This window comes from Cucurbita moschata, unplaced genomic scaffold, assembly GCF_002738365.1.
Source record: "Cucurbita moschata cultivar Rifu unplaced genomic scaffold, Cmos_1.0 Cmo_Scf00005, whole genome shotgun sequence".
NCBI lineage: Eukaryota > Viridiplantae > Streptophyta > Magnoliopsida > Cucurbitales > Cucurbitaceae > Cucurbita > Cucurbita moschata.
The window spans coordinates 4,866,516-4,880,931 of record NW_019268521.1 but is presented as its reverse complement, the minus strand read 5'-3'; the positions used below and the strand labels follow the sequence as shown (position 1 = coordinate 4,880,931).

Sequence of the window (14,416 nt, the reverse complement as noted above, 5' to 3'; positions counted from 1 at the left end):
GATTCTTTTTTGTTTGATCTCTATAATTTCACTCCCACATGCAAATTGGGAATTTCATGTGTTGAATTCTTTAAATAATTTAATGTGATCGGTCGAATGATATGTTTAGAATACATACTTAGAAAAGATACGTTTAGAATACATATTTATAAAATGTTATTAGAAGTGATGAGCCATGTTTTTGAGTTCGAAATTGGAAGCTTTCTAGGCCCCCCTATGACATTACTTACCATAACAGATGCTATAAAGTTTTTATTCAACGGTTAAAAAACACTTCAATCTCTTAAACATTTATAGTAATAATTTAGTTTTTAAATGTCAGGAGGTAACATTTTAGTCTTTTTACAATGTCGTAAAAAATATTGATAAAATTTAAAGAGGTTTTTTCTATGAAGGTTGATAGATTGATTAGGAACAAATGGTCGAATTCTAAAGATTTATTAGACGACCATTTCTAAAGATTTATTAGATGAGGTATTTCATGTTACAATTTTGAAAGTATGAAAAATAAATTGTTATCTATTGACTCTAAGGGTTAGTGTTATGAATTAATGTTTAGAACTTAGAACTTGTATGTAAGTTTATGGAGTAAATTTTTATTTTTATTTTTTTGGTCGGTAAGCTATTGGCTATATGAAAACTCTCTTGTATCCCCTAAGAGGTTTTCATTTTTTTCTTCCTATGTTGAAGTATAAAGTTGGTCTAGAAAGTTAAAATTTGGTCTATGGTTGATAGAGTTGATATAACTATGTAGACCGTCTTTTAAAATCATTTTAAATTTGGAAGTGCTTCCATTGTTATTGAAGATGCTCTTCGGTGTTTCAGTTTCATATTTGTAAATCATGCATTCTTTTTTATATATTATTACACTGATTAATATTTCCCGTTCCAAATCGCTTGATGATTTTTTATTTTAAAAATAATTAAGGAGTTTAATATTATTTTATAGTAGGTTTAAGAGTCCTACTTAAATTGAAGTTGATTAATTTAAACTCATATTATTGAATTTATTGGGAAATTTTGTTAGTTTGTTTTAAATAGTTGAGGGCGATTTTAGTTGTCCAGGCCATTGTGAATTGTCCACGTGCCTGACCAATGACGACTTGATGGCCATTGGTCAGGGTTGTTCTAAATTAAGCCAATTATACTATTACCTCCAAAATTTATGGTTGAAGTTTAACTAAAAATTTTGAAGTGTATTTAATAAATTCTTAAGCTTTTAGTATGCTTTTTATTAAATTGATTTTTAATTTTATTTATTTATTAAAAGCTAATGCTCTACATGCATTTTTTTTTTTTTTTTTTGAAGCAAGTAATGATATGCAATTGCTAAGCTAAGACCAAAGTCTTTGACTTTATTTATTTTACTTTAAAGTATCATTTTTGTGTTTGTAATTGGAAGTAGAAAATTAAAATTTAAAATAAATTAGTGTGTACTGTTTGGGCATTTGTTCATTGTTTCTGGTAGGGATGGCGCCTTGGTGGTTGAATTATGTATACACGTGTTAGCCACCTTATTGTATAATAGCCACGTGTTAGCCATCCTCTGATTCGGAAAGAGGAAAAATGATAAAACCCTAACTTTTCAAACCAAACCACTCTGCCGAAACATGGAAGAATCAATCCAATTATTTAATCTACGTATAAAACAATCTTCCAACTTCCAAGGGTCGGAATCTTCCCAAAAAAAAAAAGGAACAAAAAGGGTGAAAAAAAAGGTTCCCAAAACCCAAGTGATCGGAGGGTCGGCGAGCAACGGAGGGAGATTCGTCTCTCTCTCTCCCTTGTTGAAGTTGCTGCCACATGTTCTCTCTTGTTTGAATTCAAATTTGCAGTTAAATGCATATCTTGATTGAATCAGAGCCTTCTATTCATTTCTCGGGCTCCTCTCATGGCTGGTTGCCTACTGTTTGATCGTATTCTGTTTAGCCTATAGTGTTGCCTTTCGTCTTGTTGGTTGTGAATCCTGAGCGATGGGTCAGAGAGGATCTCAGGTTTTAGCCTATAAGCGAGATGGGTTGTTCTCAGTCTTTGATTTGGGCTCCCAATGGAGTATCCACGAAGGCCACTTCCACCCCGGAGGCTTATTTGCCAGTGTCGGTCAGATGGGAGTCGGATTCGGCATCTCACCCAATTCTTCTAACTCCTGCGCCCAGGACGACACTAACCCTCTTTACACAAATTTGTGTATGAAATATGTGCCTTCTGCTGAGGCTGCTACTATTGAGGAAGGTGTAGTGAAAAACAAAACGAAGAAGAAGAAGAAGGCTGGTTTTCAATTGAGAATAAGGGTTCAAAATCCTTCACTGCGGAGATTGATAAGTGGTGCAATTGCTGGGACGGTGTCAAACACTTGTGTAGCGCCATTGGAGACTATAAGAACTCATTTGATGGTGGGTAGCAGTGGGCACTCTGTCACAGAGGTGTTCAATGATATCATGAAGAATGACGGATGGAAGGGATTATTTAGGGGCAACTTGGTGAATGTTATTCGGGTCGCACCCAGCAAGGCCATTGAGGTACTTGACACTCTAATTCTCGTGCTTTAATGTTTTGCTTTTGAATTTGCTCTGTATTTTATTGAATTGGTTCTCTCTCTCTCTCTCTGCAAGTCTTGAGTTCCTTGATTTCTTCATTTTTCTTGTCTACTCGTTTGTGTGTAGATGTTCCCTGTTGGGTAATTTCTTATTAGAATTGTTCTTTGGATCTTGTCAATTGAGTACCAGCTTAAACTTAATCCTTTTGTAAATTGTTTGATGTTTGCATCCTTATGTTTGCTGAATATTTTGTGATTCACAAGATCTGATTTGTAACCATTATTATGAATTGAAGGAGGAAATTGTTGTAGGAATTCAAACTTAAGACCTCCTGTCTGATTCTATAGAAACTGGATCCATAAGCTTATGGCGTTGAATTGTCATACATTCGTTAATAGACATGCTTCAAGAATTCTTTTTGTTTAAAGTCGAGTATGGAAACTAGCTGAGAAATGGCCATGGTTGATGATTTGAGTTTGACAAATACGGTTTGTCGTGGTTATCGTTCTTGTACTTCCATTAGATGATATAATCTCTAGAAGATTGAATTTAATTTGTTATGCTTCAAAGCCTGTTTTGTGTTTGAAACTCATCTATGTAGAATTTTCCACTTTTCCCTGAAGTACCTGAGATTAAGGGTGTACATTCAACCCGACAATCTGGACCAATCCAACCCGAATTATAAGGGTTGGGTGGAGTTCATTTTTCTGAACCCGAACTGGTTCGGTTCGGTTTCGAATTCATGGGATAAAAACTTCGGGTTGACCTGAAACGAACATGGTCCGGGTTGGGTTGAGGGGTTCTTTTTTGGGTTAAGAGGAAGGATTTGCTGTGAAAACTGCTTTTTATATTCATTTCAGTGCTTACAGATTCCTCTGCTGTTCTTTCTGCAGCTTTTTGCTTTTGATACAGTCAACAAGAACCTATCACCCGGACCAGGGGAAGAACCAAAAATTCCAATCCCTGCTTCATTAGTTGCTGGAGCCTGTGCTGGAGTTAGTGCAACCCTCTGCACATACCCCCTTGAATTGCTCAAAACCCGATTAACCATACAGGTAGCTCGAAAATATTAGTGAACTGAAACAACATTTTTCGTTCTTAAACGTCACGAGACCTCAACGCTTGCTAATTCTTGCAGAGAGGGGTTTATGATGGCCTTTTAGATGCTTTCATTAAGATACTTAAAGAGAAGGGGCCTGCAGAATTCTACAGAGGCCTCACTCCCAGTTTGATTGGAGTGATCCCATATTCTGCAGCCAATTACTTTGCTTACGACACGTTGCGAAAAGCCTATCGGAAGATCTTTAAGCAAGAAAAAATTGGCAATATTCAAACCCTTTTAATCGGATCAGCTGCGGGTGCCATTTCGAGCAGTGCGACGTTCCCACTGGAAGTAGCTCGCAAGCAGATGCAGGTTGGAGCCCTCAGTGGAAGACAAGTCTACAAGAACGTAATTCATGCGCTGGTAAGCATACTTGAAAGGGAAGGCATTCAGGGGTTATATAAAGGGCTTGGCCCCAGCTGCATCAAGCTGGTGCCCAATGCAGGTATTTCGTTCATGTGTTATGAAGCTTGCAAGAGAATTCTCGTAGACAAAGATGATGAAAATTAGAAGGTAACATTTTACATCAAACTTTGGCGCAAAGTTGGAGAAGAATACCAAAACCCACCTCGGTTTTTTTGGTGTCTTGAAGAACTTTGCATCTTCCCAGTGCTAAGAGATTTGTTATTGTTCATAAATGCATTAGAATTTGGTGACAGAGAAGTTTTAGAATGATTTGCACCAATTTCTTTCTATAAACATTTAGTAACCGACACGTCTTCCATCTTTTCAGATAAAACGCGTGAATCAACGCTACTACAGTATATTAGGTTTTAGAGAATTCAATTCTCTTTCTCGGAACCGAGGAGCAAGGTTGTACATTTGATTTGTTATATCATTTCTCACCTTTATGAACGTCTGAAATGGTTGAAATTATCCATGCTAGTAGTGGGCACAAGATCAGATAGAATAGATTTCTGTGGCTGAAAAACTGTGATATTGAATACTTGAACACGAGGAAGTATTAAATTATAATTTCACTGTCATAATAATTCGGAAACATTTAGAAAAAAGAAGAAAGAAAATCATTGACGGTTTGTTCATACAAACTCTCCTGATGTAAATAATTCCTTTATCTATTTCCATTAAACAAATGAGACTTCACAATAATGCACAATAATATTATAACATACCAATACAACTTCAAGACACACCTACAAATTCTGGTGTAAAGGTCATCCTTCTCTCATTTTCCTCAAATTGGGTTCATTCCTGGGGGCTCTTCACAATGCCTTGATTTCTTTCTTGTCATATTCACAGGAACGTCGCCATACCACGGGACAAAACTATGATGTAACCGTCTAGCAATTGACACCACATTGACCATTGGCAGCCTTGGTCGCAGCCGAGGTGAATGGATCGATTCGCACCCAGAGCAAGGAGAAAATGGAAGCGAGGAGAATGGACCAGACAATGACAATGGTAGGTGTACGGTTTTGCCTTCCTAGTAAACCCTTTAGGAAAGGATATAAATGGACAATAACCCACAATGCAAAGAACAGCTTACCAAAGAGAGGGCCCCAAGACTGGTAGCCACTGTTAATGGCATACGAAACACCTGCCACTATACCAACCATATTCATAATAAGGACAGTGGTGGGAGGGATGAGGAGAGAAGTCCATTTGAACACATAAAGCTCTGCAAAATCCCCATCTTCATCGTTGGCCTTTGACGTCACAGTGAAGTTCGTATCGATTCCAGCAAGAACCTTTAAGAGACCCTGGAAGACGGCGAACAGATGAGCTGAAGTACCACCAATGACCCAAAATTGTTCATTCCTCCACCAGTCTTCGATGCTAACCCCACTCCATCTGAGTTCGAGAATACCCGTTGCAAAGATGGAGACGAAAAGGAGAATGAACCACATACTGGCAAAGTTGCTAATCTGCAAGTTAGGTAATGAAAACAATACGTCACTTTAAATTGGAAAATGGAATCGTTATCTCATCACAAACAGGATATCGATTATCATCATTGTTACGCATACTATCAAAATTTATGGAGGCGTCCCACATTTAGTAGATCGGATAAAACAAATGATCAATGTTTCAAAGATAGAAACTACCAAATTACCTCAGGAATGATGAACTTTCCAGTCAAAAGACAAAATGCAGGAAGCATACAGTATGCAATCAGTGGAATTGAGGTGATAGGGTAAACGATGGTATTGATGTATGCTATTCTCTCCAAAAGCTTTAGCCTTCCATTGTAGCCATACCAGATAGGACAATGCCTGCTGAGCAAGATTTCTATGGAACCCAATGCCCATCGAAGCACCTGGTTTAAACGATCAGAAAGATTGATAGGAGCAGATCCCTTGAACGCCGGGCGTGGAGGCATGCAGTAAATCGATATCCACCCACGAGCGTGCATCTTAAACCCAGTCAAAATATCTTCTGTCACAGAACCATAGATCCACCCAATCTAAAAGTAAAAGAAAAAAAACCAGTTGTTAGATCCGAGTTCATCAGGCTCGTCTTTGAAGCTCTCTTAAGAACACGGGTAGACGACATGAATTGCTAGTAGCAACTAACCTCTTTGCCCCATTCTGTCTTATCTTCATACCCACAACTGATGACATGAATTGCTTCCTTTAGAAGAGTTGCAGGATTGGTTGAAGGTGGAATACCTCCCATTTCCATGAAAGTGGCAGCAATGAAAACTGGAGATTGGCCAAAGCGCTTCTCTAAACTCTTCTGAGACATCAGGAGCGACCTCTCATCATCATAACCTGAAAGTCACAGCAAATAAGGTGAACATTCTGTTTTATAGAATAAAGAGTGAGTTCTTTGAGGAAAACCTACCTTCAACGCCTTCCTCGATATCTTCCATATTAAAGATAGGAATGGTAGACTCAGTCCTCTTTGCAGCTCTCTTTTTGTCTATGTACTTCTTGTTCCTGCCCTTCTTTCTTGAACCACAACAACTCTTAATGATAATATTTGGTTCCAAATCTGCCTCGGTCAGAACCGGATCATAACCATATAAAGCTTGTCGATTGAAACAACAACCCGTTCCCACATAGACCGGACCCTGGAGGCCATCTAACCCCTTCAAGTTTATCTGAAAAGTATAGCAAGATTGAATACAACGTCAACGACAAGTAACAAGGAAAAAACCAAAAGCAACAAAATTACAAGGAGATATATGATTGAAATGCTTGATGACGGGTAAAATAGCCTACGTCGAAAAAGACAATGTTGCGATTGGCATATCGATCGTGCAAATCAATGCCATCGAAACGTTGTGGGAATTGTACATAACACGTTTTCTTCCCATACGCAGGATCCATCATGAAACACATGGCTTCCTTGAGAGCCTTGCTGTTGTTGAAGTAGTGATCACAATCGACATTCAAAAGATATGCTCCATTAGTAAGCACAGCAGAAACTCGGATCTGAAGATAAAGATGAAATCAAATCATTAAATAATCACAGAAAACCACAAAAATGAACTTATTATAAGTCAACTTCTTCTTATAACTAATAATTTTGTTAATTTCTTGTATCTTTTATGCCATGGTTATATCAAAGAAAAATGACTGACCAGTGCATTCATGGCTCCTGCTTTCTTGTGGTGCTGGAAGCCTGGTCGTTTTTCACGAGAAACATAAACAAGTCGTGGTAGTTCATTGCCATCAGTATCAAGACCTCCACTGTGGCCTAAGAAAACCTGCACTTGTACATACACAATATCAATATTACCCCTCGAAAAAGGATTCAAAAGTGTAAAAACAAACAATTTGAATGCTTGGGAGACCTGTATCATTCCAGGATGATCCCTGGGATTGTTTCCTGGCCATGGCGTTCCATCCTGCATGGTCCAACCTTCCTCAGGCATCTTTTGTGCTTTGGCAACAAGCGCATTGATCCGAACCTTGAATTCTTCATACTCTCTCTGTGAAACAACACATTAACTTTTCATGTGTATCAGAAGATCAAAGAATATTTATCCATCTATGGCCTTCCAAAATTAGACGACTAAATGTAATTCGAAAGCTAAATGAAGAACCTGTGCTACGAAAGAAAGTGCATATCAAACAATGGACACAACTATGAGATTATGAAATCGTCATTTGTATGGTTTTCTTACTTTCATTGATCGTCGCTCTTTGACAAAGGAAGGTTGAATCTTGTCTTTTAAATAGTCAATTTTTTGGGCAAAATAAAACTCAGGGGCCCTTGGCTCAATATTGAACTTCTTGCAAAAGGGCACCCACTTCCTTGCAAATTCTGCAGTTTCAGAGAGGGATTCAAAAGTAAGCATTGCTGAACCATCATCTGATACATAGCAGGAGACTTTGTCCACTGGGTAGTCCACAGAAAGTATGGAAAGCACAGTGTTTGCTGTGATAAGTGGAGGCTCTTTGAGTGGATCCACTGTACTAACAAAGACATCAACAGGAGCTAACTGTGATGGTTCTCCTTCACGATCGTATCTGCACGGTGAAGGCAACAATTGATCAACTTAATAGTAGACCTAATCGTCATTGATCTTCCAATCTAAACCCATTTGATTCGACCATATGCAGAAAAAATATACCGACCTTAGCGCGAGTCTCTCAAGGTAGGTCTCGCGATTGACAGGAGACCATTTTGGAAACTGATCCAGAAGCCAGGAAAGGGCAAACCAAACTTCACAAATAACTGATGTTAACCACAAGGGGTAAGCATCCTTCACAGGGTGAGTCAAACGGTACTGTAAGAAGAAGCCCAGAATAATAAGTCGGAGTATGATCACAACACGATACGGGGTCAAGTGAGAAGATGGAATAGGAACGACACGACTCAGAGGTTGTCTAGCATCATCGGCCCTGTAAAATAAATAAATGAAGTCGACAAAATTAGCATCACTGACATTTAAGTAAAGAAAGAAATAAATAAATGAAGTACTTACATTTGTAGTTCTTCTCCATTTGACCCAGTGCCCTCCATGTCCCCCTTCCCTTCAGTGTACCTACTTGTCATCTGCATCATGTTTTTGTCTTGTTTCAGTTTCCAACCTTCCACTCTTTCCTTCCAGTCAACATTCCCAAGGCCATAAGAATTCAGATCCTTTGATGGGTCTACAATTCTCACAGGAACTGTGATATGAACAAAAAAAGCCATTAGTTCAAACCCGAAGCAACAAAAAATGCTTCCTTAAAGATCATGAAAAACTCGAGCTTCTTCATACCTGGCTGCCGTGGGTCGACATATGGATGTGAGTGCATATGCTTTTCTGGAGGACCCAGAGGACCAGATGTGGTTCGCACCGATTGATTGTCAGGGGTAGCACAAGGAATTTCGCCCGAAACCTAAAGAAGCAAAATGTTAAACCATGAATGTAAAAAATCAACATATCCAAATGTATTGTGGAATTGATAAATTCTTACTGATTGGCCATTGGTAAGGAGTGGTATGGGCTGTTGAGATTCATGTCTCGCAGAGGTCGATAGTTCAGCATCTTCCCCTTGCCAATGTCGTTTTGTTTTGCTACTTCCTTGGACGTAATTAAACTCATTCTCAATGTCATCCACATCATCTTCATCATCATCACCATCGACACGAGGACTCCCTGAAATAAAATAACAGATCATTGAGTGTTTTATACTCAAATCTATCAGAAAGGACACATGAAAACTCAATCAAACCTTTGTGCCTCTTGTATCTAGTCTTGCACTGAGGGCAAGACTGGTTCCCGTCTTTTCTCTCATACTCGTAACACGGACGACAAACGGGAAACGCACATTCATTGCAAGCAACAAAGACGTCACCAGAGGCCGTAAGACCAACTGTGTCACAACATATTTGACATGTTTGGCTGTTCATATTCTTCAGAGGTTTAGGCTGCATCGTCCAAACAAGATTGGATATATTACAATGTCAGAGGCCATGATTAAGAAGAAAATGCAAAATAACGTACAGATCTCATCTAAGAGATACAAAAGCAGATCTATGGCACTTTCACAAGAAGCACTAGCAAATCAAGTCGAGCTCTATAACAGAACTGAAACGTGAAGTCAATAATGACATAGATTGATGAACCACCAAAAGAAAAACAACAAAGAAGTGAAGAGGGAAAGTGCCAAATAAGAACCAAACTGCCGTAAGTGTAAATCGAAACCCCGAACGCCAAAATCCAAATAATGAAGGAAAGAAAGCAACCGATTGTCCATCATCCCCTAAGACATTGGAGATTAAGCTCAATCATCAATAAGTATGAAATCAACCCTCGGATCCACATTTTCTAGAGTAGAAAAAGCATAAGGGATCTAGTTCTATATGATCAAATAAGTAGCAATCAGTTCCAAATTCACTAGATAAACAAGATCGCAGACGCGAAGAGGAAGAAAAAAACCCACATCTGAACTTCTACTTCACAGATCAACACAGCACATAAGTGACAAAGATTATGAAATCAAGAATGAGAAACAAAATCAAGTGTTAGAAGATGGAATTAAATGTTGATGAATTGAATGTCAGTGAAGACTAACCCCACTATCGGAATCGTGGCGAATCCGAACAAGCTCATTCCTCTTGTAAGATCCAGCCACCAGGCCCGCATTTGCTTCCATCTTGTCGGAATTCCTTCAGATTCCGAACCAGAAGCAGATCTCAAGAGGATTAGAAGGCCCGAATGAGAAGAAGAGATGGATTTTTTTCCCTCAAATCTTCGCCCATTCAGTACGCCATCTGTATCTAGCTTTACTCGGAACCAGCTGCTCTTTCTCGTCTCTTTACTATTTTATAATTCCCTTTTTGTCTTTTTTTTCTTCTTTTTTTAATTAAAATTTTCCGTCTCTGGGGTCCCTTACTCACTACCGGATCGACTGGTTTCCAGTCGGCTCCAGTCGGCTCGGTAAGCCACGGGATTTTGGATACATTGGTAGTTGATGACGTGTCGAGATATCATTGGGTGGAGAGCGGAAAATTTTGGTCGTTAGTTGACTTTTGAAAAGCTAGCCAATGAGTTCGTTACACGTGGAAGGTTTAGTTGAACTGTTGCTGTCGAGGTGGAAGGATAAGTAATAATTTAATTACAGGAAAAGATGAAAAATATATTGTTTTTGCTGTTGACAGGCTGTACTGAGAGACACCGGGAATTGTCGGTAGCTTCGAACCTAATGCTTGTGGTTGTCGGTGGACTCGATTATTGCAAGCTGTGAGCTGCAAAATGATCTATCTCAGTTGGCTTCTCTCAGTATTTCGGCTCCATACACGTGTATTTTTTTTTTCTATCTCCCTAATTTAAAATAATAAAATTAATTAAAAAAAAACTGAACTAATTTGATTTTTTTTTTTTAACAATTTTGGACTAGATTAAAAAGAAAAAAAAATTTCAATAACTAAAACATATATTTGTCCAAATTTGTTGACAATAAAGTTAAAATTTTATAATAAAAATAATTATAAATCACTCCCTACTCCAGCTCAACTATATCTATTCTAAAAACGTTTTAACCTCTGAATTCTCTATTTTCGTTGTGCTATTTTTAACTCTATATTAGATACGAGTAAAAATCTTATAAGTTGTCATCTCAACTCCGAATGAATTTGTCAATTTTTGGACATTAATTCATAGTCATAACAACATATGGGCCACTCTTCATTTAGTAGAATAATATGTCCTAACAAACAAGCAATTAAGTTTGGTGGATTCAATTAATCTCGTTCTAATTAATTGCATAAATTATAAAATTGAATCATTGCCAATTTGTTCTTGAGTTCGATTAATTCAATTTAAATTTTAAACGTAATGGGCAAGTTCAATATCCAATTAGATCAATAGCACCCCTAATTAATGCAACATACATTAAATTAATGACAATTTTGCCCTTTAAACTTGGCCTATAATAAAGTCACATATATCAGTAAGGTTAATCCTTTTCGTAATTTCACCTCATCCAACACAGATTTTTGTCTACAAGAAGGGATTTTTTAGGACCGACAATTGAGACAATGATAGAAGAAAGAGAGAGCGAAAATGACAACATAACAAAGCAGCCACTTTTATTCTAAAAGAAACACATGCTTGCCGCCATAATATATCATTCTATTAATCACAAATTGAGGGCATTATGATTAGACAGACATTGCTGCATTTTAAATAGATATTCAAAGTGCAATTATTATCGAAACGTTTGTTTGCATATTACCACCGTCGTTCTTACTTATTTAGCACAGGCAACTTTAAGCATGATTCAACTAGTTGAGATATTATAACATCGACTAAAATGTCAGACATTTGAATCTCCACCTAAAACAAGAGGCACGTGTATATTTGCTATGTGGAAAGAAAAGGACCATTAACTTGACACATCTAATGAACGTACAAACACGAGGCATGTGTTTTCAAATCCCTACCCCTACTCTTATTGTGTAAAAAAAATCCAAAACAAAAAAAGAGGCACGTAGAATATCAGTGGCAAAACTACAAATCAATGCAGGTTTTTCACGGTGAACGAAGCAAATGATGAGTTCTTTTAAAACACAAAAGAAATGGCGTACCTCTTTTCCCACAATCAGCTTCGTAAATGTTCTACAACACACGGACGAAGTAGTAGCTACCTGTCAAGCCGCAACACAATGAAAACTCTCCAAATTGATGTCAGAACACATACATCTAAATGTGTTTTAGAAAGTATAAAAGCTGCTGGGATGGTCACGTGGTAAAAACGGCTCAGCCTTGTAAAACTCATAAGATCTAATTCTCGCCCTATTTTGCAGTTGCACGTAATCTATGGCAAGTTTAGTGGCTAAATCAACCATGAAAAATCTGAACCTTTTTTGAGAACCAATAAAACGGGAGCAACTGGTCTAATGCCAGATCTTAAACACAGGCTGGTGTTTGTGTCGGTGTTCTCAGTGTCTGTGAGAGTGCTTTCGACCCCGGAAATGGGGCTCTCCCTTCTCCCTAGTCCTTCTCTGTAAAATCCTCAAGGCTAACGAAATGGCTCCTATGGCGGCCATGGCATAAAAGACTTTATATGGAGACAGGGCCAGGCTACACATGTAGGCATAATATCCAGCAACTAAATAGATGAAGTCCAGTCTGATTTCGCTCCGAGATATACCAAAGAAAGAAAATAAATAGGAACTGAACTCGGGTTTTGAATTGCAGACACCGTGGAGGATAACTCCAGCGCAAAGAAATGAATCCAGCAACCATGGAAATCTCTGATTTGTTCCTACTCTCTGCAACCCCAAAAGAATAGGCAATGTGAAAACCCACAAGATGGTCAAATGCAAGGTGAAAAAACCAGAGCTGTTTTTCTTTAGAGGGGAGAATGGAGGGTAACTCCAAAAATTCAGGAACTTGACTTGAATGTGCAAAAAAACCATGCTGTCACGTAGCAAATAATGTTTTTTTGTTCTTTATCCACTTAAACAGATAAGAAAACCTTTTTTTTTTTTTTTTTTTTGGTCAAAGACGAGATAGTGGAATCATTCTATCCTATCAAATCAATACAATGGCTCAAGTGTTATTCTTCTTTTTTTAACTGGTCAAATATAGGAACTATGCCTGCTAAACATTTAGATAAAAAGAATATCTTATCAAACAGATTCAGGCAGCCATTCCTTTCATAATCATACCTGCAACCAAGCAACAAGTGAAGGTGCAAACATAACTGCTGCCACAAGATGCAAGATCAATAAGCCGTGACAATGATGAAATATCTCCAATTGTGTTTCCGCAAAACTTTTTGAAGAGCTAGGACTGGTGGAAAGGTTGTCTTCAATAGACTCCTTCAAGTTCAATTTATCGAGCGATGGAAATGTAAATTGTTGAGAACCATTTCCACCTTGTAATTTTTTGCTTCTTACATGGCTGCGAAAGGAAGCTGTCAAAAAACTGATACAAATATGGAGCAACACTTGGGATCGGCATAGTAAAAACTGAATCTCTACTCAGGTAGGTAAAAGAGATTAGACAGGTATAAGAGAAGAGAGGGTAGCTTCTTTCATATGAACCAAGACATCAATATGAACTTCAAGAAAGATGGATTTCCTTTATTCTTAGATGGTTACAAATTTTGGGTGGATGATAATTTAGAGTCATGGTATTTCATTAATGCATTTTAAGGTTTCCCCCACAAGAAGACGAACATAATGATGAAAAGGGTCAACTTCCACGTACCTGGATAGGGCGTTGTGACAACAGAAGGCATGGAAAACGAGTAGCAAAAACAACCCAACGGCTGGATGAATAAAGCATGCCAAGGTAATAGCAGAAAGTGCAGTAGCCAGTAAAGGATTGACTCCCAACACCCTTACAACCTAGTGTAAAATGAATTAGATGATAATCAAATTGGAAATCTTGATCATAACCATACACTACCGAAATAGACGCAAGTTAAGTTAATGGACAATAAGGGACAACAAATTCTGTGCTTCTCAGAATTAGATTCTTCCGTTAAATATGAAAAACATAAATTTGACCAAGCTCCTTTTCAAGTACTAATATGTTAAGAGTTATTAACATATATGGTAGACCAAGTCATGGATAGCATAGTTTCTAATGGCAACAGATCCAGGATGCACTTGGGAACACTTGCTTGGATACTCAAGGTCCATTGCATCAAACACGCTAAGTACTGCTTAATGGGAAAATTTGAAACCCAACACAAAAGTGATCTTTCAGTTCATTTTTGTTTCACAGCAATACGAGTTTTATATATCAATATAAATATGTGTGTGTAAACCACACTTTCATTGAGATAGTTGAATGAATATACAAGGACAAAAAAAAAAAAAAAAAAAAAAAAAAAAAAAAAAAAAAAAAAAAAAAAAAAAA

General features: G+C 37.7%; 3 protein-coding genes across 7 annotated transcripts in view; 1 reads left to right on the top strand and 2 right to left on the bottom strand.

Annotated features, from left to right (window-relative positions):
• The first annotated feature begins 1,946 nt into the window (after positions 1-1,946).
• Positions 1,947-4,303, top strand: LOC111443120 (adenine nucleotide transporter BT1, chloroplastic/mitochondrial-like). Its single transcript, XM_023080771.1, has 3 exons — positions 1,947-2,519; positions 3,431-3,592; positions 3,676-4,303. The coding sequence occupies exons 1-3, from the start codon at positions 1,974-1,976 to the stop codon at positions 4,147-4,149; spliced, it is 1,182 nt and encodes a 393-aa protein (XP_022936539.1). The 5' UTR covers positions 1,947-1,973; the 3' UTR covers positions 4,150-4,303.
• A 300-nt stretch (positions 4,304-4,603) lies between these two features.
• Positions 4,604-10,196, bottom strand: LOC111443115 (cellulose synthase A catalytic subunit 1 [UDP-forming]). The gene is made up of 14 exons (XM_023080765.1): positions 10,116-10,196; positions 9,273-9,468; positions 9,015-9,196; positions 8,816-8,936; positions 8,537-8,723; positions 8,187-8,453; positions 7,733-8,078; positions 7,400-7,537; positions 7,187-7,312; positions 6,825-7,037; positions 6,445-6,703; positions 6,175-6,371; positions 5,714-6,064; positions 4,604-5,525 (listed from the first exon to the last, which is right to left on the bottom strand). The coding sequence occupies exons 1-14, from the start codon at positions 10,194-10,196 to the stop codon at positions 4,941-4,943; spliced, it is 3,249 nt and encodes a 1,082-aa protein (XP_022936533.1). The 3' UTR covers positions 4,604-4,940.
• A 1,717-nt stretch (positions 10,197-11,913) lies between these two features.
• Positions 11,914-14,416, bottom strand: part of LOC111443114 (GPI inositol-deacylase A-like) — a 16,003-nt gene continuing 13,500 nt past the window's right edge. For all 5 annotated transcript variants that reach the window (XM_023080761.1, XM_023080762.1, XM_023080760.1 and 2 more), the window contains 3 exons: positions 13,760-13,899; positions 13,216-13,450; positions 11,914-12,816 (listed from right to left, as the gene is read on the bottom strand). In XM_023080761.1, coding sequence (XP_022936529.1) covers positions 12,484-12,816; positions 13,216-13,450; positions 13,760-13,899 — 708 coding nt within the window. In that variant the 3' untranslated portion in view covers positions 11,914-12,483. The remainder of the gene's footprint in view (positions 12,817-13,215; positions 13,451-13,759; positions 13,900-14,416) is intronic.